The 25,407-nt window shown below is 42.0% G+C and overlaps 1 protein-coding gene across 7 annotated transcripts in view; it reads right to left on the bottom strand.

Annotated features, from left to right (window-relative positions):
* The window catches only part of NCKAP5 (NCK associated protein 5), an 883,253-nt gene that overhangs the window by 282,214 nt on the left and 575,632 nt on the right, over nucleotides 1-25,407 (bottom strand). For all 7 annotated transcript variants that reach the window (XM_087819892.1, XM_087819896.1, XM_087819894.1 and 4 more), the window contains one exon: nucleotides 4,255-4,342. In XM_087819892.1, coding sequence (XP_087676018.1) covers nucleotides 4,255-4,342 — 88 coding nt within the window. The remainder of the gene's footprint in view (nucleotides 1-4,254; nucleotides 4,343-25,407) is intronic.

Here is a 25,407-nt window from a genome sequence, read left to right as displayed (position 1 = left end):
ACTGAGGATGTTTCTACTGACCCAGGTTCCTCTACAGACACTCTTTTGAAGTGTTCTATTTCCCTGATGCAATGAGATTGTTCTTGGTGCCAGGTATGAATGCATTATTAAAAACAAGTGTGAGGCAGACGGCAGAGTCTCCAGGGAGCACAGTGTAGTAGGTTTGGTCGCACTGTCCTTTGTGTTTCCAGAACCCCAGACAGGCGGCTATTTTGACTCCTGTCACACTGCTGCATATATTTGATTACTTGCCTTTCCTCCCCACTGTCCAGCATCCTATCAACTGAGCTTTCCAGGAAAAGGCCCCTGTCAGGCAGGCATCTCTGTATGCCAGCACTTAGCTTGCTGTCTGCTAGGTCCTGCCAGCCTGCTAGATTAATGTGTCACTTAGTGCAATGAACAGAATAATGTCCCCCGCCCCCCAGATGTCCACATACCAATCCCTGGAACCTGTGAATGATACCTTATATGGCAAAAGAGACTTTGCAGATGTGATTAAAATAAGGATCTTGATATGGGGGGATGATCCTGCATTATCAGGATGGGTCTAATGTAATCACAGGGTCCTTACAGAAGGAGGGGAGAGGGTAAAACTCAGAAAAAAGAGATATGGCAATGGAAGCAGAGTTCGGAGTCCTGCACTTTGAAGATGGAAGAAAGGAGCACAAGCTAGGGAATGCTGGGACCTGGAAAACCAAGGAAATGGTCTGCCCTGAAGCTGCAGAAAGAATGCTGGCACCGTGGTTTCAGACGTCTGACCTCCAGGATTACAAGGGAATAAATTCGTGTGGTTTTAACTCCTTGAATTGCTACAGCAGCCATAGGAAACTACTACACTTATGTAAACAAGGAAATGAATAAATGTCATTTGAATGGATAAACGAGCAAATCAAGGAATGACTGAATATGGACAGTTTTAGATAGAAAGTGGAAAGGCTTCTGTTTAGATCCCAACTTAGATAATAACCAGAGGATAACTTGGGCCCCATCGTTTAATCTCTCTACAATCCCTCAGCATGAAGAGCTGAGGACGTGGAGCCAGACAGCCAGACTGGGGTTTGAATCCCTCCTAGGCTACTCCCAGGCTGTGCATCCTTGGGCAGGCACGTAGCCCTCTGAGCCCAAGTCCATGTCACTAAGATGGGAATAGTGACCAGTACCTCCTGTGTGAAGTTATATAGGGACTGAATGAGCTACAATCTAGTCACATTCACTGGGACTCTGAACTAGGTAAATCTGAACTCATGGTCACATAAAAATATTATTAATGTCACTTCATGCAGAAACCTTGAAATCATATAAATTCTCCAAATTAAAAAAGTCGAGAACTGCACAGCTGTGCAAGGGCAGAGCTGATAAACTGTAAACCACCAACCAGTGGGTCCGCTTCACCTGCTGAACACAAATACCCACTGTCCTTTGAGAGAATCCGCGTTGAATTATGCAAGTTATAAGTTATGCCAGTCACAAGTTGGGAGAGGTCTTCAGGAACACACCCCTGAACAAAGTACAGCCGCCGTTTAATGCGCACAATTCAGTGAGCGCAGGCCTGGAGCACAGAAAGCTATGACTCTGCGGGCATCACGTTAGCTCGATGACAAAGCCTCAGAGCAAACGTCTGCAGTGGAAAATGAAACCAGCTCCCTCTTTCCCATGGGCCTCAGCTTTGCATGGGCCTCTGGCTCCTGTCAGACAAATCGTGCTGCTGGAAAATCTGAATCAGGTGTGTTAATAACACCCCACATTATGAAGCAATAAATCTCCCAGCTCCTATCCGAACCACAAAATTTGACTTGAGGAAGGTGTCAACTATGTGCTCCACTAGGATCAGCACGCCCATCTTGTACGCATCTATTTTGCTGCTATAAGCCATGCTTAGGGTACCAGAGTTTGTGAGCTGACGGGGACCTCCCTGGGCCTCAGTGATGGCCAGCAAGATTTCTCCTTCCCTTCTCTCCCTTCCCATTTCTTGAATCCCCGGAGAACAGGCTGCACCTAGTACATACCTCAAGCTCAGTAAACATCTGTTGAAGGTATAAATGACCTTACAGGCGGCGGGACCCATGTCCGTCTCCTATTTTCCACATAAGGAGACTGAGGCCAGTTAGAACGATGAATGGAAAATCCCCTCCATGTTGTATTAGTTCAAGTGATTTACTGCCTTCCCCCTAGAGGGAGGCACTGCGCTCCCAACCCTAATGGGCTGGGTTATACAGAGGAAATTGGTTTGAAACACACTTGTTAAAGTGCATCTGTTTTTTCTAAGTAGCTTCCAGTTTCATAAAATAAAGTCTGGTGATGTTAAATGTCTACACCACAGATTTGGCCAGTAAGCGGTGGAGAGACTGGAATATTATCAAAAGAAAGCAGAAGCCTGATGAGCAGCAAGGAGGTGTTTGGGAAAAGCACAAGCCTGGTGCCGAGTTCTCAGGTCTAACTCAGACCTCACGTGACCAGTGCAGGGAGCACACGACTCATGTTTCAGATTCACATGACTCTGTATGAAGGCGACACAGAACTACTTTCTGCAGAATCAAGCCTCCTCCCCACCCCACCCCCCTTTTTATTTATACCTCAATTTTCCACCAAAGCAGATGCAATACCTAGGAAAAGCTCAGGGACAGGAGGACTTACAGCCACATCCTAACTACAGGTGACCTCACGTCAGGAAAAGTGGACCCTGCGTTCCCCAGATAAAAACCTTCCCTCATGAAGATTTTCTCAAGAAATAGATTTTTATGCTTTATTTATTTTATTTTTTAAAATATATCTTTATTGATTTCAGAGAGAGGAAGGGAGAGGGAGAGAGAGAGAGAGAAATATCAATGATGAGAGTCATTGACCGGCTGCCTCCTGCACGCCTCCTGCTGGGGATCGAGCCCGCAACCCGGGCATGTGCCCTGACCGGGAATTGAACCCTGATCACCTGTATACTAGGTTGATACTCAACCACTGAGCCACGCCCGGCCGGGCTCATGCTTTATTTTTAATCCTCACCTGAGGATATGTTTTTTGTTTTTGTTTATTATTATTGAGTTGAGAGAGAGAGGAAAGAAAAGGAAGAGAGAAAGAGAGAGGGGGAAACATCAATCGGCTGCCTCCCGCACGCACCTAGGCCAGGGATCAAACCTGCGCCCCTGTGGTGCATGGGACAACCCTCCAACCAACTGAGCTGCCCCATGAACCAGGGAAGCTGGTGTGAGGTCACTTGTACCCGCTGGGCTCCTACGTTTGCCTCCCAGACCACTTCCTTTAGCCGGCAGACACCAAGTGCTGCCCAGGGATTGATTACCTCAAATTTCGGCCCACTTCCTTGCCTATCTTAGCTTTTTTAGCTCTCTGTGCATAGTTGCGCAATAGATATTGGGTCTCTATTTGTGATTTTAAGTCATTTTCAACAGAAGTCCTCTATTTATATAGAAGGAGTACCTGTGCTCTCTCTGCTGTATCTCTCTTCCCACCTGCCAGAGCCTTCCCATCTGTGTGGCCAACTGGGTCATACTCAGTCCTGCTCTCCAGCCTCGTACCTTTACTAGCGTTAAAGAGCCACAGGATTAGGGCTCCTGGAAGATGACAACCTGTTACTGCATTGACCACTTACTCTCTTTGGACCTCTTTAGAGTCCACATTGCCCAGGTGCAAGGCCACCCCCAACCACACAGCACAGGAGCATGGCCTCATCCAGCTCTCCCGAGCACCCTCGGTCTCATAGTCAGCCTCATCCTCTCACCAGGCCATTATCTGGTTACCCTGAGCTTCTTAGTTTCCATGAGCCTGCCGTGCAAATGCACCCCTGCACCCAGCCAGGCCCCCCTCTGCCTCCGATGTCCTCCCTCTTGTTCCCTCTTCCTCAGGCCCCCTTAATGTCAAACCTCTCTTGGAGAGTTTCCTTAACTCCCAGACCGGGTGAGTGGCTCCCTGCCCTGTGTCCCGGGGAATGCTATAGCTACCTCTCTTAGAGCCCTGACCACAGAGTACTGAGATATTATTAGGGGTCTCTCGGTTTCACTGCAAACTTACTTCTTACATCTTCCTTCAACCAAATCTACAATCCTTTTCACAGTAGGAGTTCAAAAAATGAGTGAGTTAAATAAATGCGCACATGATTTCTCAAAAAGAGGTAACAGTACGGCTCCCAGCACCGGGGTCACGCCCAGACTTGTTTGTTTGTCTCTGAATTAGGGACGGCAGAGCTACAGACACAGGAACAACAGGCTGCCCAGTACCCAGTCAATAGCAAGCAGCGTGGTGTACCTGATAGGCCGTTATATTAACAGTGTCTTCCTTTCTCTGCTCGGGAGGCCCTTGACTCTGCAGTAGATTTCGTACTGTTTCTTCCATCCTGAAAAACAAAAAAAACAAAAGAAGAAATTCTTTAAAGGTTTCCTATTAACATGAGTCTATTCCCCTTAGCAGAAATCAGTCTTCAGTGTATATTTCCTAAGCTTAAGCCTGAAAAACCTCCTCTCTCTTCCTTGCCTTCATCCCCTATATCGTGAATGTGTCATGAAGTCCTTCAAAGTCTGTCTTCGGAAGGTCTCTGGGTTTCTCCATCTCTTTACCATTCAGGACCCTGTCTCTGGCCTCCTGCATCTGTGCTCATGCAAATATCTCCCAACGCCCTCTTCACTTTCCACTGCTCCCCTTGAATTTGACACGACGTCACCACATTCATCTTCCTGAAATACCACTTTCATTTTTTAAAATCAGTTTTCAAAGTTGACATATATTACATAAATCCATTTTCACCATTAATATACTACGATGTCTTCTTTCCATGGTGGTCACTCTATGTGGGCACACAGAGACCTACTATATCCGTCTCAGTTATTCTGAGTATTTCATGATGTGACTGCACCATCAATTGTTTAATCTTTCCCCTACTGACAGAATTTAACTCACTTCAAAATGTTTACTATTTCAAACAATCTTTACACATACATCTTAGTGCACATTTATGAGTATTTCAATAGTTATATGATGACATATATTGTATGTTATAATCCTATTTTGTATTAAATACCCACCTCCAATGCCCACTCCTACCCCTGCATGGCCCCAAAGTAAAGAGTGAAACAAACACACCTGTTTCTAGTTCCAGACATTGTCTCATGCTGTTACTACTGCTTAAAATGCCCACACCCTTTTATCTTCTCAAATCCCATCCATCCTTCAAAATCCACCTCAAGTTTTACTTCCTAAGAGGACTGTTTCACTGGTTCCTCATGTCTTTGAATTCTTATATCCTTATATGTTAAATCAATCATGCTATTACTTAAAAACTCCCCAATGTAAATGCTCAAATATTTCATGTATGCTTGTCTTATCTTCTGAAGTAAATTAAAATATTTGGTAGAGAACCATGTCATAATTTCTTATGTGTCTCCCCAATTATGCATAAAGTAGCATTCGGTACACATTATTACATGAATCCTTTCTTAATTTATTTTTAAAAGTCTGAAGTATTTACACTTTGTCAGGCATTCACTATGTGCACTCAAACTGTGTTTGAATGCCTTGTCCTCGGGGCCCATCCATAAGGATCCAGGGACAGAACTCCGAGAGCAGGACGCCTGAACTGTGGCATGAACCTGGGCTCTCCTGCCCAGAGCCTGAGTTGGCTGTCTCTTCCAGGCCCATCTTGAAGCACGTGGTTTGGTGGCTCAGTGTGATACTAGTTTAAGACAGACAGCAGGCTGACTCAGCTTCTCTCTCCTGCTCAGGGCTTCTAGGATGGCACACTAAGGGCTCTAGGAGGCCCACGAATTACAGCAACCAAGGCAGTGTAGTGCAAAATGCCAACCTTTCTAATACGTTATATAACTACTGAGCAGCAGGGTGAGGAACCTGCAGATGAGCTAGTCCAGTCCAAGCCTGGACTATGACTGGGGAATTCACAGGGGATAGCACCAGGACCCACTCAAGATTTCAACAAGACATGGACACCGATCATGACTGGTTAGGGAATGATGTGTGACCGCACATTTATACATTTATATAAGCCACCTCTTCACACATCCAGCCAGGAAAACAAAATCTGTTTCCTATATTTTCACAAATCTTATGTTAGTAATAATCATAACTCAAAATTAAATAGTACGTTTACCTTGTCAAAGAACTCTTCCATCTATCCTTCATTACAATGTACTTTAAAATTATCACTGTATCTGTGTAGTAGATGAGAAAGCTGAGGCAACAGGAAAATTAAATGGCTTACTTAAAGGATCATGGTTAGTTGAGTGGGAGTTAGGATTAAACCATGTTTACTGACTTTAAAAATAGGAGCCTCTTTCCACAGGAACTTATGTACACGCAGGGAAATTATTTTATTTATTTTTATTTATTTATTTATTAATTATAGAGAGAAAGGAAGGGGGGGGGAGAGAGAGGGTAACACTGATTTGCTGTTCCACTTATTTATGCATCATTGGTTGATTCTTGTATGGGCCCTGACCGGGGATCAAACCCTCAACCTTGATGTATGGGAACGACCCTATAGCCAACTGAGCTACCTACCTGGCCAGGGCCTGCAGGAAAACGATTTTAAATAAAGCAGAGTCTTAAGTCCTGATTAGGATTTATTTTGGTGAACACTTACTGGATGCCGAAGGCAACAGTATTGTTTCTGACCTGAGGAGAACTTAATATCTGGTGGAAGAGACAAACCAAGTTTATGTGGAAGAAATAAGTGTGAAAAAGTCACAAATTCTGAAATAAAAACTGATCAGAGCCCATTTCTAATACTCTCTGTCATTATATATAAACAGAAACAATCTCTTGAGCGCTAGTGGATTTCCCTTGATGTGCTAACCCTCTCATAAGCCAGAGGAGCCATGATAAGGGAGATGACTGGCCCCATCTCACTGGGCCCTGCCGCGCAGATGCGGGGCGAGCCGCTGTGCTCTCAGTATTGGCCCACCGCCTTCCTGCCTCAGCACAGACACTGCAGTTCTTTCTTATTTCAGTTCTTGTTTCATTCAGTTACAGACATTCGGCATAAAGGTGGCTCAAAGGTTAGAACTCAGTTAAAATGAAAATCTTGCCTTTTTTAAGAAACAAGTTAAAATGCAATTCTGTGAGCATGCATATTGTGCTGAATTATACCTATAATCAGAAGTTCTGTGCACAAATGGCTGAATCAAAAAGAAAAACAACATCTCTTCACCTTTCCCCAAATTTTCTTGGCTTTTGCCTTTTAAAAAAGGAAAATGTGGGGTGGACAGACAGTTGTTAAAACAGAATCTCAGGGTCTCACTGTGATTAATTAATTAAAATTAAAGCCAGTTACATTTCCAAGCTACCACTTGGCACAGGGTTACAGGGACTGATCCCAACACTTGGTAGAAATTTAAGTTGTCCCGTCTCTTCATAACCGCTATGAATACGGTCACAGGGAAAATATTTGAACCTGATGAGACTATACCATTATTTATTCCCTGATAACATCTTCTTTTTTTAAAATTCTCATTCAGCAAACTTCTCTATTTATTTTCCAGAAAATCAAAGACTGTGTAGCATCAGCCACTGTCATCTGAGTGCCCAGTGACATTTTACTTCGTTTTGTTATTTTGATAGCTGAGGTGTATGGTTTGCATCACCAGTCTGCACACAGAATAATTCTACCATCTGTTCCCCAAATGTGACTAAAAATCAGTCAATTCCTTTCTCCAGGTCAGGCGTGGGCAGAGGAGTTGTTTTTGGTTTAAGTTGCTGATTGGTGCAATTTATCCTTAAACACTGACCTGAAATAATGTCTTCCAGTTCTTCTTTTCCTATTGTCAAATTTGAGTCTAAATCCTTTCTTCCCCTAACTACTGGGTAAGTAGCTGTTATAACTAAAAATATATAGGCCTAAATTATACTTAGTAAAATATATTTTCTAATGCATATTAGTAAACTATTTTTAAAAAGTTAAGACCTACATGAGTCAGAAAAATAAACCAAATTCATATGCAAATTTATATGCAAAAAAAATAAACCAAATTCATATTTCAGGTAACATAGATATAAATGCAGCTATTTTATTTTATTAAAAATAGATTCATGTTTTAAGGGACATATCATTTAAGAAAATTATTATTACAGTAGTTCATTTGGGACAAGCAAAAAGAACCTTAAACACAGTCTTTGCTTAAAAAGGGCACTAACTTAGTTAGGAAAATTGGACATTAAATAAGAATGCATTAAAACAACAAACAAGCAAACAATTCAAAACCACCCAAGAGCAGGATCAGTGAGGCTTTGAACCAAAATTCTCTTCCCTGGGCCCCCTCTGTCAGCACCTCCTTGTAAAGAATAGATCACTGGGGTGCTTGTCATTGAATCTGTACCCAGTGTCTCCCAGAGAGGGTCTTCCCAGACACCAAAGGAAGATCTTTCTGGAAGTAAATGTTAAGGTATAGTAGTTTCCCAAATCGTTTCCAGGCAGGAAACGTTACCATTCAGGGCCTGATAAGAACAGGTTTCTCTAACATAGGAGACTATGACTTGGGCCTCCAGATCTTGTCTTCTTCAATAATGGAAGTACTATCAGGAAACAGATCCCAGGCCACATGAGGAGCAGCCTGTCCTAAGAGCATGGGAAGGGATGCGGACTTTCCCCTTCTCCTTCCTCCACAGGTTCAGCCCTCTCTTTCACCTAATGCCACTCTAGGAAATCACCGGAATATTAGACAGAAATATTCTTTGACTCCCATGATCAGATACTCAGTTTAGCACAACTTTATTTTTGACAGAAATAGAACAAAACAAACACAAAACAAGAAGCTACTCTCCCCAACTCAAACTGGTAACAGATGGGCTCTTGCAGCTAAAAGCTAAACGGAGTCATCTTTTAAAGAAATATTTTAACATGTTATGTGCTGATTACTCACATAAACCTATAATAAGATTAACAATGAAATTATTCAATATTCCCTCGGATGTCTTCTTGAGAGGCCACAAGGCCACCTGCTCTGAAAGTGTAAGGCACAGTCCCCTGTCCACCTTCACTGAGAAGTCTGTGAGGAGCTGCTGCTGGATCTGCAAGCTGCTTTTCCGTGTGTTTCCCTGCATTCGACTCCCAATCTGCTCCCTTAGAGAAAGTGTGTCAACTTAAGCAAGGGCGCCACCACGACTGAACTTCATTTTAAGGACAGAAAGAAAGGGAATGGGTTTAAAATAGAAGGAAGGTGGGGGCCTGAGTACTGCAGCGCCTCTCCTTCACCTTGAGCCTCCCTATGAAGAAATCACAGCAGGACATGACCCCACATGGAGAGCACGACTCATCCCGCAAGGTCCACGGCCATAATGAGGACAAGCACCCTCCCGTGTGTGCTGAGAGAGAGAAAAATAGTTACAATAAAATACTATGTGGCGCCCAGGCAGAGCGGCGCAGCCGGCGGAGAGCTGTCCTGGGCACGAGCGGGCTGCCGGCCCCGCTCCCGGTCAGCGCGCAGAACGGGCTTCGGGTCTGATCGCCGGTCGGGGCGCCTGCTGAAGGCAGCTGGCCGATGTCTGTCTGACTCTCTCTCTCTCTCTCTCGGCCTGTTCTTGGGTGAGAATGAAAATAATTCTAATAAAACATATTTTTTAAAAAGTACAATAATAATAATAAATTTTTAAAAATACTATCTCTATTTCATTGGATGCCTATTAGTAAGGTTAAAAAAATTAAGTACACTACAACTGGGATATTCAGAAAAATAATTTATTTTATACATAACCAAAGTCATCTTTGAGCCCCTGCATGCTAACTAGCATTAACTTTTGTCCCAAATCCTAGTTTATGTGTTAGACTTAGTCTGGCATAAGGGATTTTCAAGTCCATTGAGAAACAAGAGAATGAACAGCTGTTCCATGCTTCCTCCGTTGGAATACTACTCAGCAATCAGAAGGACTAGGCTGATGCATGGAACAACCTGGAAAAGTCTCAGAAACATTACGCTGAGTGAAAGAAGTCACACACAAAGGACTAACTATTATGGTTACATTTATATATAATTTTAGTACGGAACAATTAATCAGTGATGGAAAATTTAAGAAAAGTGATTGCCTGGGTGGGCAGAGGTGGGGCAGAGATTGGCTGGGAAAGGGCACAGGTGATGTCCCATATTTCCACAGGGGTTTAGATTGCACAGGTGTGTGCATTTCCTGAAATTCATCCAATGATACATTTAAGATTTATGTATATTATTGTTTGTAAATTTTATCTTGAAAAAAAACTATGAGCAAATTTGGGACTTTAGTTAATGATATACATGCTCAAGTATATACATAATTTGGGGTAAACTGTATTGATGCCTGCAACTTTGAAATGCATCCAAAATTAGATTTATAGATAAAGAGAGAGAAGACCAGATGGCTAGATATGCAGTAAAGCAAGTATAGTAAATATGAGTGGTAGAATCTGGTTGTTGGGTTTATAGTGTTTACCGTAAAATGTGTCAACTTCTCTGTATTTAAAAGTTTTTTTAATAACAAATTGCTGACAAAGTTTTTTGTTGTTGTTGCTTGTTTGTTTGTTTTTTATGTAGACCAAGTATTTAAAATATTTATCTCCTGGATAAAAATGTTCAGCCTCTCAGTAGAAGAGTAGTAGACTGCTTCTCTTCCCTAGATGGTTCCTGGGCATATGCAGATCTGGTTGGGTGGGTATTTGCAAAGGAGGGAGACTCGAGCGTGATATCATTTTATCCCTTGGCCCCAGGTTTGTTCCTGGCCCTTTTGCCTCTACATCTGAGGGTCCTGAGGCTGTTGCCAGTCTGTTTGTTCTGCTTGGTCGAAGCTTGGTGGCATGTCCAGCTCTCTGACTGACCTTCACCTTAGCCTCTGCTGGCTGCAGTACCCTGCATCTCAGGCGCCCCTTCCACCAACATGCTGATCTGGCAGTCTGTCTCCAGACACTCCTGTAAGGGTGCCCCTGCTGTGACACAGCAGACCCCAGAGTAGGCCCACTGGCTCTGTAGCCAGCTTCTAAACCACACAAAACCTGCTGGCAGCCAGAAAGATAACATCCAGGGCCTCCTTTATGCATGAGCATAGTGGACCACCAGGCTGACAAGGCCATCCCCATTTACTGTGTGGGCACACATACACAGGCTTATTCCTTTGCTAGAATCTTAAATGAGAAGCACACATATAAATACCCATCTGTCTTCCATGCGGTCCACCATCTAAAATGCCAGTTTCACCCTTCCGTTTCTCTTCATCTGTCCTTCTGACCACCTCCAGCACCTGAAAATATCATGTCTGGCTCCTTTCCAACTCCAATCTCTTGGCTAAGCCCGCTTATGTAATTTATGATGGGAATCGAAGAATTTTTCCTACACACTGGGAAAGCACTGTGATTTGGGCCATCCAGACTTGCCTAGCCTTTCATATGTTAAAGGAGGGAGAATGAAGGAATCTGGGTAATCTTAATTTAAAAGAATAGCACATTCACGAGGCCTTGTCTTATTTAAGCGTTTTTAGCAGAAGCTGGATATTTCTTTCTTCATTCTCTTTGAATTCCTAGGGAAAACTAGAGAAAAGCTCTAGTGTTCACAATGACAAAAGAGAAAATCACATAGATTTTAAATATATATATTTATATATCACTTTGTTACAACCACACTATGGTAAGCACTGTCTGATTTAATCCTTACAAGTCCACAGAGTGAGTACTACTACCAACATTTTTATTTTTACTTATTTACATATGTAGTAATTAATTCATTTATTAATTAAAAATGAAGAAATTGAGGATCTGTGAGAATAAGGAACTCATTCAAGGTCATATTCCTTGTAATGGTAAGAGTTATACTGGAACCAATATTTGACTCCAAAAATCACAATTATTTTTATATTGTGGACAACAGCATAGAAGCAAACATTTAAACCATGCTAGTTTTTACTTAGCTGTATATCAACATTTTCTGCCATATTGTTATCTTGTGTCAACATCTTGGTCAATGAGTGGTTACTTGAAAATGCTCTGTACTTGAATTTATCTTTTTTCTCAATTAGATTAAGCTTCTTCTAAACCCCAAAGTAGGTTCACACATGGGGATGTACTTTGACATCTGTCTTCTTTAGTATAGCTTTTATTATAACCTAGAGCCCGAATAAATACCTGTTGAAGCACTTAATACAACCTCTTCATGGAAAAATATGCGCTGTCATTAGGGCACTCCCCATTCCGCCCAAATGCTACAGAAAAACCAGCTGAGGCTTGACCACTTCTCTCCCTAGGGGAGAAGCCCTCCCTCTGTGCTTTCTTCACACTCTTAGCTCTTCTCTCTCATTATATCACAGCACCTTACCAATGATCTCTAATTTCCTTCAGGTCAGTGACTCTGCCTTGATTGTTTTATCTCTAGCAACTAACCATGGCCTCTGTGACTGGGAAGGGAATCAATAGGTTATTTTTGAGTGGATGAATGAATCTAATAGCTTTTTCTCTCATTCATTCCCTGGCTCCTTACATTTTCATTCCTCCACAGATCTACATGGTCAGAGAGGAGTGACAAGGGAGAGGTGCCAATCCGGGTTAAATTGTGAGCTGTGACACATGGGCTAAGATACAGGGCTCCCAGTCATTAATAAAACAAACCAAACATCTCCCAGAAATAACTCCCTGCTCTTTTTGTCACATCGAATATACAGTACACAGGCTTCATCTGCAGCTAATTAGCTTGGATGGTTAGAACAGTACCCGGATGAGGCCAGGGTTCTAGATTCAATCACTAGCCTGGACACCCTTTACCACCACAGACTCCTGCAGACTCATCTCTGCCAAGACAGCCCACTGCTCTACTGCTGGGGGAAAGCGGAGAGAATTATCTTAATGAAGAACATATTTTGCATGGCCTCCCATATCATTTGCTTTTAAATTTATTTTTCCCATCCTACTTCCATTGCTTTCCTCAACAGCCCCTCCCGCCTCCCCATTTTCATTGCAATGCAAAGGTTTCCTCAAGTTTGGGAGGGAAAAGAAACACGGACTAATGTTCACTTCCAAGTGGAAACTGTTCATGGGGAAACTTTGCTGGTTTAGAACTGAGTTCCGCCCAACTGTGCCAGCTTGTTTCCTCAGAAAAGGCCAGTCTGCTCACTCAGAAGCTAGCACACCTAAGCATGAAAGCAGGGACACTCCCCAGGCCAGCTGTGACTTTGCTGTTCTTTGCCCAATCTCTGCTGATCCCAGCGGCAACAGTTAGGAACAGTAAATCTACGGGAAGATAACTGGAAACTGCACTGAAACGGAAAGTCACTCTGGATGAATGGCGAAGGGCTGGAATTTCTTATTTCTTTCCTAGATGATATATATTTTTAATTCAGCACAAATTTTGCAAGAATAATACCGTTGCCCAGAAACTATGGGGCTCTAATTCACTCATGGGGATACCGCACCATTCATAAACAGATCGAAAGGTGCTAGTCCAATTTGAATTACTGCATTATATTCACTCCAGGGCCATCTGTCTGTGAGGAGAGAGCAACATAAATTTTCTCAGAGGCTGACTTGTGCTGATCCTGCATGGGGAGCTCACTGGGAGGAGAGAAGCAGATTTGGAGTGGCCGGGAAGATGCATTCAGACAAGTCCCATTTTCCACATGAAGTTGAAGGGAATCCTCTGAATGCTAACCCAGAAAATCTCAAGTGCTTTTTACTCAACAATGGCATAAGACAAAATTTCATTTATGGATTCATGTGTTTGTAGAGAGAGTGTGCCAGTGACTGCCAGAAAGGAGAGGTCTACCTCACTAACTTTCTGATTAAGGTTGAAGGCAGGGTTTGGCACTAGATCCTAAGAATCTACACAATGTCTACAAAATGGGTTACTTTCCTCAATGGAGTCAGGCTCTTAAGGAATGCCATAGTTATTAATATGATTATTAATTTTATTAATACAAAATAGTTAACAGTTAATATAACCACCCATGTCCAGTCTCCTGAGCTCATCTACTTAACTTCTAAATCTAGTCTTGTGTCCTGATAGAATTCTTTTTTTTTTTTATATATATCTTTATTGATTTCAGAGAGATGAAAGGAGGGAGAGAGAGAGAGAGAGAGAGAGAGATAGAAACATCAATGATGAGAGAGTCATTGATCGGCTGCAGCCCGCAACCCGGGCATGTGCCCTGACCAGGAATAGAACCCCGATCACCTGGATCCTAGGTTGACCCTCAACCGCTGAGCCACGCCCAGCCAGGCCTGATAGAATTCTTAAAAAAAAAATCCACCAATAAAACCAGCTACAGTTCTGTTTTTTAATTTTATTTTCTTGCACAGATGTTCTTTGAGTCTAATACTGCTCAAAAAGAACTTTAAGTTGCCAAGACAACTGCTTTTAATATAACTGTGTTTCCTGGGGAATGGATCTTTATAACGCATATCAAAGGTTGCGGAAACTTTGAAGGTAACAGACAACTCAATTTATCATTGGCCCTCAATATTTATTCCTATTGGCCGCTGTTAATAGGTATAGTCAAAAAATATTTTGATATATCATGAAAATACACATTAGATTTTGATTAGAGGCTGTTCTATTCTGGAAAACTAATGTTATGACTTGGAGCCCCATTTTCCCGTGTTTTTAAAGTGAGAATTTTATAATTTTACCCTGGTCAAGAAAAGATAAAATGTGAACTGGATAATCAAGATTTCTTTCTTACTATGGGGTAAGCTTTTGAAAGTTTAAATCTAGCAAGGTAATGAAGTCAGGTACTCAGAATGAGGTCCACTGTATGTTTCAGATAAGTTACCTATTTTCTCCACAGGTGTAACTGGCTCCTCATCAGATGGTTATTAATAATTAATAAAATATATTTGATTCTCATTGGCAAACTAATTTTTAATTAGATTCTCATTTGCCAAATCTTAAAGATTTTTTTTTTTTTGACTTGACAAGTGTTTAATCATTAAAGCTTAGAGAAGTCAAACCAATAGTCATACTGGACCTCAATAATGTCCAAGGTAGCCAAGTAAGCAACTGGTGTTACTCTGTCACAATTTTGGGGGGTGGGGGTGTAGGAAAAGGGCAAAAAATCTAACTGGCCATATTTGGAATGACATTGTACGTTAAATTTTTTTTAACAAGGAAGTACAATAGTGGCAAAGAAATTCATTAAGAATCCACAAAACTAGACTCATGGATGCCAATGGGGCATTCTTCACTGGACCTGCTCTTTCATTCGCATGCTTCTTGCACATTTGATCCACAATATTTCAGAACAGCTTCCCTTAAGCAAGCAGATACTGCAAACCATAGCGCATCCAGAAAAGTGGCGTTAACTAAGTCCTCTCCCAGCCTCCACTCTGTGGTCACAATACAGTCAGTGTATCTCAGTCCCCTGAGCTCTCTAAAACGGCTTAGGTGGGTCAGGGTGGTGACATTCTTAGCAGCTATGTAACTTAGGACAAATCACTTACACTTTTTAACTCTGTTTACCTATCTGTAAAATGGATACATCATGCCAGGTCTTCTTATCTCAGCAAGATGTTATGAGATAAGATGTTATGAGAATGTGTGGATACAGAATGTAAAATGTTATGTAAGTTGGTACTTATTTTTACTACAACTTTAAGATAGTTCTTTCTGAAGTCAAGCCTTTGGAATTGTAGATCTTTTGGCAGTGATATGAGCAAGGCACGAAATGGGCTCCTTGGGAACATCAGCCAATCAAGTTAACACTTTATGGAGGCACCACCTTTTTTGGCTTTTCTCAGAAAGTGCATAAAAGTTAAAGATGGATGCCTTTCTCCAAATTTCAGACAATAACTAGTTTGGAATATAACCAACTGTATTAGTCATGATAGAGTAGGCTATGCTAAGGTGAAGACGACACCGACATCACAGTGACTTAAAAAATGACCAGGCACTTCAGCAGTCAACTGTCCTCCATGGGTAGCATGGATCCATCTGGGTTCCCAGGACAGTCCAGTTTATGTGTATTGTCCTGCCGTAATTATTAATAGCACCCTGTTCACTCCAAACATTGTCCTGGTTGTATGATCTTCCTGTCAATGGAATAACTTGCATTCAGGCTGCACCCACTCCTGCCCCCCAATATGAGGCCTTCATTGTTGGCTGGGAAAAGAGAGAGTGGAAAATTTTGTAGGGATTTTCACTGCCTCATTCCAGAATGGTCACTTTGGTTTAAAGGCCATTGGCCAGAACCAGTATTATGGCCCACTAACTGCTGGGGTAGCTGGTAAATTCAGCCTTCTGAGCACCTGCAAGAAACAGATATTGGTGCTAAAACAATGTCTGCATTGTCAGAATGAGGCCATGTAGGGGACTACTTCAGTGACCCCCTGCAGTGCCTGGTGACTACACAGTGATCTCTGAGAGACTGAGCCCTGAAACTCAAGAAAGGCAGGCAAGTGTTGGTCTTCTCGGTCTTTTCCATGGGGTGTCCCTTATACATCTCTGCTGGGTGACTTAGCTGTCATTATGGAGACTCCTGTCTTACCTCCCAGCTAGATACTTATTGTCACCTTTCTTTCCCTCATGCCAAATTGATTGCCAGTCTGTGCAATTAGTCTCTCTGAGCTCTCTGAATTGTTCAGGAATGTGTTCCTGTGATCAAGGAATCTTCAAATAAACACCTTCAAAGTCTGCTTGGCTTTGAAGAACACGCTATCGAGTCTTCAGCATGACAGTTAATAGACATGTTTTTGATGCAGCCGATTATGCAGTAAATATCTATAACCATGGAAAAGTGTGAACATCCACAAAACTTTTGTAACTTGGCAAAGGGAGTGGAAGGTGTGGCTTCTCAGCAGTGCTACTGGAGGGGCACATTCAATGTTTCACTTCTCGGTACCGGTGGTCATTGTTTATAAATACCGTCATGACTCAAGAGATGTTTCTGTCTGCCCTAAGGAAAGGAGGATCCTTTTCTTCCCTCCTTGCCTATCCAAATATTATGCACCCTTCAGTCTCCAGCCCAAATCCCATCTCGTTAATGATAACTCTGGTCCAGTCTCTCCTTATACCACTTGACAAGTGTTTTCCCTGGAGCACGTGCAGGAAATCACTGAGGGTCTCAGTAAAAGTCCAGATTCCCACATCTAGCTGAGACCTAGTGAATCAGAATCTCTGGGAGGGAGGCCAGGAATCTGTGCTTTTAATAAGCACGTTCTTGCATATTAACCTATGAGAATCTCGCTTCTATTCTCACGTTCCCCCAAAACACATACTATTTGGCTCTGTTAAATATTATAAAAGTAATTTCTAGTAGAAGTATCTTACTTAGACAGCTACTTTGTAAACTCATTAGGGGTCCCAATGTATATCTCAGGTTTTTTTATATTACCTACGTCACACGGTGGGTACCAATTTATCCTAGGTGGATGGAACTTTCTGAAGGCGTGAAGTTAAATATTGATTTGCTTTATTTGGGGCACAGTCAATGTTGAAAAAATAGATGGAAGAGCATATTTGGATGGATCTAATTTTAACTCCAATGGTGAAAAGTTAAAAGTAAAGCTTTCTGTAAGATGACTACCCCTTCAGTTATCTGCTCATTCATTTATCCCCTCACTTATTGATTGGTTGCTATGGTTGATAATCATCTGTTCAACACCTACTATGTGCTTTGTGCTATAACCAACAACTTGAATAAAGAAAAACCACCAAGTGTAGGAAACAGGCAGACCAACAATTACCCTGCAGTGTAATCAGGCCAGAAGAAAATATCTAAGACCCTAATAGACACTCTTTGAAGTGTTGACATGAGCTGAAATTTTGGAAATGAGACTGAGCTTGATGGAAAAGGGAGTATCAAACATAACTAATGATTGTGTTGTCCAATTTAAAATTTCTTATCATGATTTGTCTTAATGAGAAAAATGCTTCAAGTGCATACTGCACTGTATGTTATTGAATGCAAGCGCACACCATTTAGTTTTCTATAGGTGTTGGCATTTTAATCAAACGAAAAGCACTTTAAATCATTGTTAGCCCAACTAGTTAAAGGCTCTTACAACTAAATTACCTAAAGTTATGTTCATTGTTTATTAACTACATTTCAAACAATATCCCCTAGGACCTCTAGGTGATGCGCCCCTAGATAATATTCATATTTGGAGCACTTGTTTCATTATGCTCCCTGTTCACGTGCATTTAGTCCCAATGATAAGGGATACCCAGGTTTCCTCTGGTATTTAGAACACATCCTACTTGACCTTGGATATCTATGAGAAAATAAATATAACCACATTAGAATATCTGTTACTAAGAAAAAACTACTCTGATAAAACTAGTACCAATAACTGCAAAATTCCCCGCCACAAGGTTGACATTAAGTAAGAGTCAATTGTCTTCAAGTGTTTCTTATGGTGGAACATAAGCTTTCATACAGCACTTTTATTGCACATTCCTGCCCAATGAAACACATGTTGGAAATACAGCAAGTTTAGGCCAAATAGTGCATGTTTATCCTTGAATTGTCAATGCTACAAAAATAAAGAAACAAGGGTACTCAAGGGAAAAGGGCAAAGAACCTACACAGTGAAACTAACTTTGAAAAACAAATTTTCTCTGATATGTAAGAACACCAGAAAAAGCAGCACAGTTTTCAGATTTATTGTAAAGGGGGGAAAAATAACAGAAACTAGGCATTGATAAGCACTCAAAGTCTGCCAAGTGATGGGATTTTCCGTAAATAAATGATAATACACTATATTGATTAAACCGCTAGGAAATATCATGACACCACGCAGTCACACACATATATATTTATCTTAAAACTGTACTGCCTTGGGGCTTCCAGGTTCATTTGTCATAAACCCTTACCCCCTTCCATATGAAACATGAGAAACTCCGCAGACATCCGCCTCCCTCCCATCCACGTGGGCCTATTGTCACATAGGTAGGCTACAGACCTACACCACACAGCTGTCAAAAAACAAGCCCTGCGCAGCGCACCCGACTTTCGCCCGCATCCCTGCCTCCCCCGTACGAAGAACACATTTAACTGTAGGGTGCAGGGACTTCTCCCAGGTGGGCGGAGGGAAGGGCCCTTTCTGCAGCAACCGGTGGAGCATGGGTCCCCTAGGACTTCATTATCTCTCTCTCGTGAGGCTGTAATAGGAGCTCCAAAACAATGCTTCTGTTTTCCTAAAGCCGACAAATTGATTAGCGAAGCCAGGTAAATCAAATGTCAGTGTGCTTATGGACGAGAGTGGGTGGCAGCCACGGCCCGCACCGGGAAGCGTCCCTGTCACCGGGCAGTTGACAAGAGCAGCTGCTTGCCCAGGGAACAGCAATACGGAGGGACCGATACGCAGCCACTGACTCGGGCTCTTGGTGGTGCCTGCTTCTAGCTTTACATTTGGACGCACTGGCTGCTTATCGCTGTGAAATACCCGGCCGTGGCTCCTGCTCTGACGGCACACTCCCGCAGGGAGCCTGGCACGTCCGTGACCGTGGCGACGCCAATGCCAATTAGAAAACTGACGCACACGGAGGCCCCAGGCCCTGCATATCACGGGCATTACTGCGCTCCTGGGTTTACCCCCTCCTGTCTCTTCTTGACCTTTGCCCTCCTCTTGCCCTTTTGCCAGCTATTAATTCTTACCATTTCAGTAATTTAGTTAAAAGCCTTCCACGGACCCGTCCTCACGGCCACAGGACAAAGGGGAGCCACAAGCCGGGTGTCTGAAACACCTCCTTCTCCCTGTGGCCTATCTGCCTATGTTCCTCTTGACGTGCGTACGTGCAGTCGGTCACGGCTACTCGGAATTCATTCTCGCAACGCGCCCCTTCCCTTCTTGCCTCCAAACCTACCTCTCGTTACTTTCCCATCTCGACTGTGACTCCCCTCCACCCCAGGGAAGCTCTTCATGTTCTTTAAGAATGAAAGCAAGCGCCACCGAGCTCCCCTCTCCGAACGGATCCCTGCAGTACTGTGAACCTAATGTACACGGCTCATCTACTTTCGGCTTTTACATCCTAACGGTGTGCGGTCACCGAGGCACGACATGGGCGCAGACACATTCTGTTGAGGTGTGTTCTCCACGCTGGGCTTAAATCTCTGGTTTGGTAAATTGTGGAAACCAGGACAACATGGGACTGAGCTCATTTACATGTTTGTGAGCCCAACTAGAACCTAACCTTACTGATCTCTTGGAACTAAGGACTTATCACATTTTAGGCCTTACCTATTCAGTATTTCATGATGTTCTCCAGGGAACTGCCCAAATCTCTTTGCCAAACCAGTTCTGTAGAGACTATGGCTTGAATTAGTGGATCATGAGATCACAAACTCTCTCATGCATAAGTTTTCCATTTCAAAACTTTCTGATTTATAGACAAGATATATGATTGATTCTAAATGGGGAGTATAGATTTAGATTAAGTTGAACTATATGAAATTGCTGATATTTGATCATTCTGACCTATAAACATAAGTTTTATAGGGTTCAAACTAATAAGTAATTAAGAAAGGTTTTTGTTGCAGTTGTTCACAGCAGGGCCCATGGCACAATGAACAAATAAACTTAAAAATGTAGACATGCCTCATGGTAAAGGGCTTTAATAAGGACAACAAAACAGCAAATATTTATCGAGCAATTACTATATACTACCAGTCATCGTGGTAAGAACGTTACATAGATGATCTCTTTCTTTTCCCCCCTTATAACTATTCAGTTTTAGTCACCATTTGATACACATGGAAACCACTGCTTAAAGGGGCTAAGTAACTTGCCCAAGGTCATATAGCTAATAAGTGGTGGAAAAATTTAAAATAAAAAGACTTATTCTAGAGTTGCTACTTTTGACACATAAAAATAGAACCTTTTTCCTGGGGTCTTTCTGATCCCCCATCCCTTGGTCCCCCCTGGTACTATCAGGAAGAATAATAAAGGGAAACAGAACTCAAGGAAGAGCTTGACATCCCCTCATCTTCGAAACCCTCCCTGCCCACTAGGGCCTGATGTGTTCACTGTGCTGCTCTTCAGTCCATTACCTCCCCTCCTCTTTCCTTGGACTTTTAGTGTATGTTGCCTGCTTTCAGAGCTCCATATACTATTTACATGTCCTAATTAAATGGTGAAGCTCCAATAGGACAGCGAGCATATCTGTATGTACTTCATTTCTAAGACCAAGGAACAGACATTTCATTTCCATCTAAACACCATCCATCCATCCATCCATCCATCCATCCATCCATCCATCCATCCATTAATTCACCCAATAATTATTGCTGAGTGCAAATAACACTAAGGTAAAAGACCCAGTCTCTCTTCAAAAGGAACTTACTAATGGTTAATGGGGCATGAACAAGTGCATCAACACACACAATGACACAGGTTATACACCAGAGCCTGGCTGCTGAGAGAGGTGGGCGACCTGGCAGTGGTCAAGGGAGGAACTTTACAGAGAAAGTTTTAGAGAACTGATACTGTTGAGGTGAAGCCAAGCAGGTAAGTGAGGACTAGCCAACGGAAAACCTTGAGAAAGCATGCTCAGAAATGGCAACGGCATGTGAAAAGGCACAAAAGAGCCTGGGATATGGGGGTCCTTAGGAGTGTTTGGTTTGGCTGAGCGACAGGAACAAACAAAGCAAGCGGGACAGATGCAGAAGAAAGGAAATAGGAAGGAAAAAGAAAGGAAAAGGGAAGAGAGTAAAGTTTGCTCTTGATTTTAGGAAAATTCACATGAAAGTAAGAGCAGTGGGCTCATGTCAACCAGTAGAACCAGACAAACTCAGAGCTATTGTCCAGTGGCTGGATTGATGTCAATTATTCGAAGGCCCAGGCCCACGCACAAAGGAGAGCGTGGTATGTAAGAAGCTAAAGAGTCATTATCACACAAACTATGTTGATTTATAATATATTTTGGAAAGTTGGAAATATAGTACCTAAAACAGTGAAGAAATAAAATGGAGTTACTATGGTCAAGCTGCTAACTTATTAAAATCAAATAGGCTAAGGCACGAGCAAACAGTTCTATTCTTGCTTTAACTAGCCTGGGAACTTAAACTTTCGAACTTTTCAGTTGTGGGTCAGTGCCTACATCCACCTAAATTCCATATGTAAACCTCTAAAGAACTTAAAAATGGTCATGTGCTGAAGATGTATGTATTTCTTATATATAACTACTTGTCATGCTTAAGAGAGAGTGTTTCATTTCCAGACCACCTGACGTCCATTATCCAGGCCACCAGACATCTGGAAGCTGACCATCCTGACCCAATCTGTGGGCTGAGAATGCAGGACTGACTTTTCTCAAATGTACGCTTTTCACTATAAAACATCTCAAACTTTTGTCTCCTTCAAAACACTCTGGGTGTTATCTGGTAGTGTTTTCAATTTGCAAAGCCTAAGACCCTTGAAAAAATCATTGTCATTTATTTCTAGCCAAAGCCTCCTGACTCTTTTGACAACAGTCACATGGGTACAGAAAGCTGATGAAAACAAAGAAGGTTCTATTTTTACCTGCTTTGGAAATAGAAGCTCTTTAGCTAAACAGATGGTGCGTTTCACCCAGATTTGATGAAAACAAATCTCTACAGGACTTCTGTACTGAGAAATAATTTAGGAGCCTTTCCCAGATTTGTCATGTTCTTAGTCTAAATACAAAATAATACAAAGAAAATGCAGTTTGGGACCCTTAATTAAATAGTATTAATGCTATAGAAGAAAGAGTGATCTAACTGCTAACCAAAATGAATCACAATAAGACAACAGTAGGTTTTCCAAGTCCGGACACGTTGCTAATGACATTCAGTGTAATGAAGGATTTTATTATATTTCTTAAAAGTTTGTGTCTGGGAGGTTCAGAAAAGAATAGCTGAGTCTGGCCAAGAGAACAGAGCTAATGGCCACATCCAATGTGATCAGGTTCACAGAGAAGACATCTGCTCGCCTAACCAGGAAATGTACTTTGAGGGAAAACTAGAAGATATTTATGGTTGCAACTCAAATGCAAACACCTTTTAATATGTAATTGAATGACATAACACATGTATAATGCCTTCTACGTTTCATAAACTTTCACTGGAAACGGCAAAGGCCAAGGGAATGACTCCATTCTAAACTGATAGATATGCAGCGTGGAATGTGTTCAATATATATATTCCTTCCACCTAATGCTCTATTTTTATTTATATGATCATTTCCTGACAAACACAATATAAACAATGTAAATTTTTTATTAACAAAGTGCTAAGACAATACTGTCATGCCGATATAAAACCATCTGCTAATGTCTCATGTCAAAAACCTATTTGTATTATTTTTTCCCTTCCCATGTTTTCTGAAGGCAACTATTTCCCATTAAATTAATTCTGGACAGTCTTCAGGCATTTATGCATTTGCCTGGCATTTCACACTCCTTGGGAAACTCCCAGGTGTCCAGGCTCATTATGGAGATTCCCGAAACCAAAGCAGGATCAGGGTTTGGAAGTGTAATGTGCCTTTTCTTCCTCCTTTCTCCTCATCTGAGGATATACTGATTGATTTTAGAGAGAGAGGAAGGGAGAGACAGAGAGAGAAAAACATTGCTCAGGTGCCTCCCGTCCACGCCCCAACTGGGGATTGAACCTGCAACCCAGGTATATGGCCTGACAGGTAATCGAGCCCACAGCCATTTCTTTGGGTGTATGGACATAGCTCCAAGTAACTAACTAACTGAGCCTCCCATCCAGGGCTATACTTTTTCTTTTTAAATGTAGACCCAGTGAGCTAAGCACAAATACAGTATTTTTCATTTTGTAATTAAATTCAGGTGAATTATTCAAACACCAAAATGTGAAATGTGCCATGATTACCATTGTTCTGACCCTGGTAATTCTCCCTTAATTTTGAATGGAAACATAGGTCAAGGTGCCCTGTTAGTAATGAACAGAGAAAGGTACAATGTTCTCGCCTGCAAATCTGAGGAAAAATATTTCCTAACACTTTAAATCTTTGTCATTTAACTAGACAGTAGATTCATTTCACTGACAAATCCCCTCCCCACCCCCACCCCACCTCCTCCACACATGGGAGCAGTGACACTGAAGAAATCAATGGAAGCCCCAGAACGTAGCTTCATAATCAAAATTATTCTTGACAATGGCTACCACTTCTCACCTGCCACTTAATTTCTCAGGGTCATACAGCCTGGTTACAAAAAGTAATAATAAAAGAACAGAGAATCAAAGCTCTTAATGGAGGGCAAGAAAGGGAAAGGTCTCCGGAGAGTCTTCTCAGGCCTTTCTAGGCCCTCTAACTTGAGTCCATACGTCCCCAGGAAATTCTCCTTGACCTCGTAGGTCTTTCTGATTTTTTCATCCTGGCAATCAATATCTGTGTTCATTGTTTTAACACTTTCTACCACTAACATTTTATCTTCCTTTTTTTTCTGCAATTATCCTGGGTGTGTATCCTGCCTATATCCCAGCGCAAACAGAATGTGGCCATCTAACTGTTCATCCCACCCATCTAGGAGAACTCAGGGCCCAGCTCTCAGTGCCCCCAATCAGGCTGTCTTAGGAAGCCACAGGGAAGAGAGTGGAGGTCTTGTGGGCACACTGCCCTGTTTTTGTTTTATTAACCAATGTCACTGCAGTAAATTCGATAAAAAACTAATATGTGTGTGTGTGTCTGTGTGTGTATACACACACACACACATATGACACTTTATATATATATGAAGTCACAGCTCATTTGAATATTTGATATTGGCTGTTGAAGAGTTATCTTCCTCAGGAGATAATGCCTTATTTGCATAAGGATCACAACAAAGAGGCAGAAGTGTGAACGGTTCTGGTTCCAGAAACCTAGGTTCTACTTCTTCTAGATTAATATCTCTGTGCCTCAGTGTCCTCACCCCTACAACAGGGGTAAGTATATTTACCACACCTTACAGGTATGAGGATGACTGGAGTTTAAAGGAGTAAAAGCACTTAGAACCATATACAAGTGCTCTTGTTGCTTGTGTGTTCAATAAACAGTTATTGTTTACTCAGGGGGCCAGAAAAATTAGCAAAAGCCCTTGCAAGACAGTCTCCTAAGGCTCTTTTCCAGTTTGCTCTTTGTGGGCACTCAGAGACAGGACGAGAACAAATCTCCAGCCACAGCAATTCAAGTTATCTTAAAAAGAAGCCAGTTTGTGTTCGGCATTGTGCAAAGCCACAGAGCAGTCTCCAAGACAAGCTGGGAGAAGAGTGCCTAAGGGCTTCCAACCCTCTAGCCTTGTTGATACTTGAAAGTTGACCATTCGAGGTTCATTTCTTTCACATAAATTATTGCCTACAAAAATTTCAAAGACTGTTGGAGGGAAAACATAGTAATAACTGAAAGGAGCCTGGCCATAGGAATAAAGATAAACTGAAGTGGAATCCTATTTCTTCTATTTTTCTACTGTATAATATGATGAAATTATGAAATTATAGTACGATGAAATATATTATGAAATTTCGTTAACTTCCCTTTTAGCAACTATGAAA

Source organism: Miniopterus natalensis, chromosome 8, assembly GCF_054644295.1.
Source record: "Miniopterus natalensis isolate mMinNat1 chromosome 8, mMinNat1.hap1, whole genome shotgun sequence".
NCBI lineage: Eukaryota > Metazoa > Chordata > Mammalia > Chiroptera > Miniopteridae > Miniopterus > Miniopterus natalensis.
The sequence above is the reverse complement of the archived record's forward strand: the minus strand, read 5'-3'. Positions and strand labels throughout refer to the sequence as shown.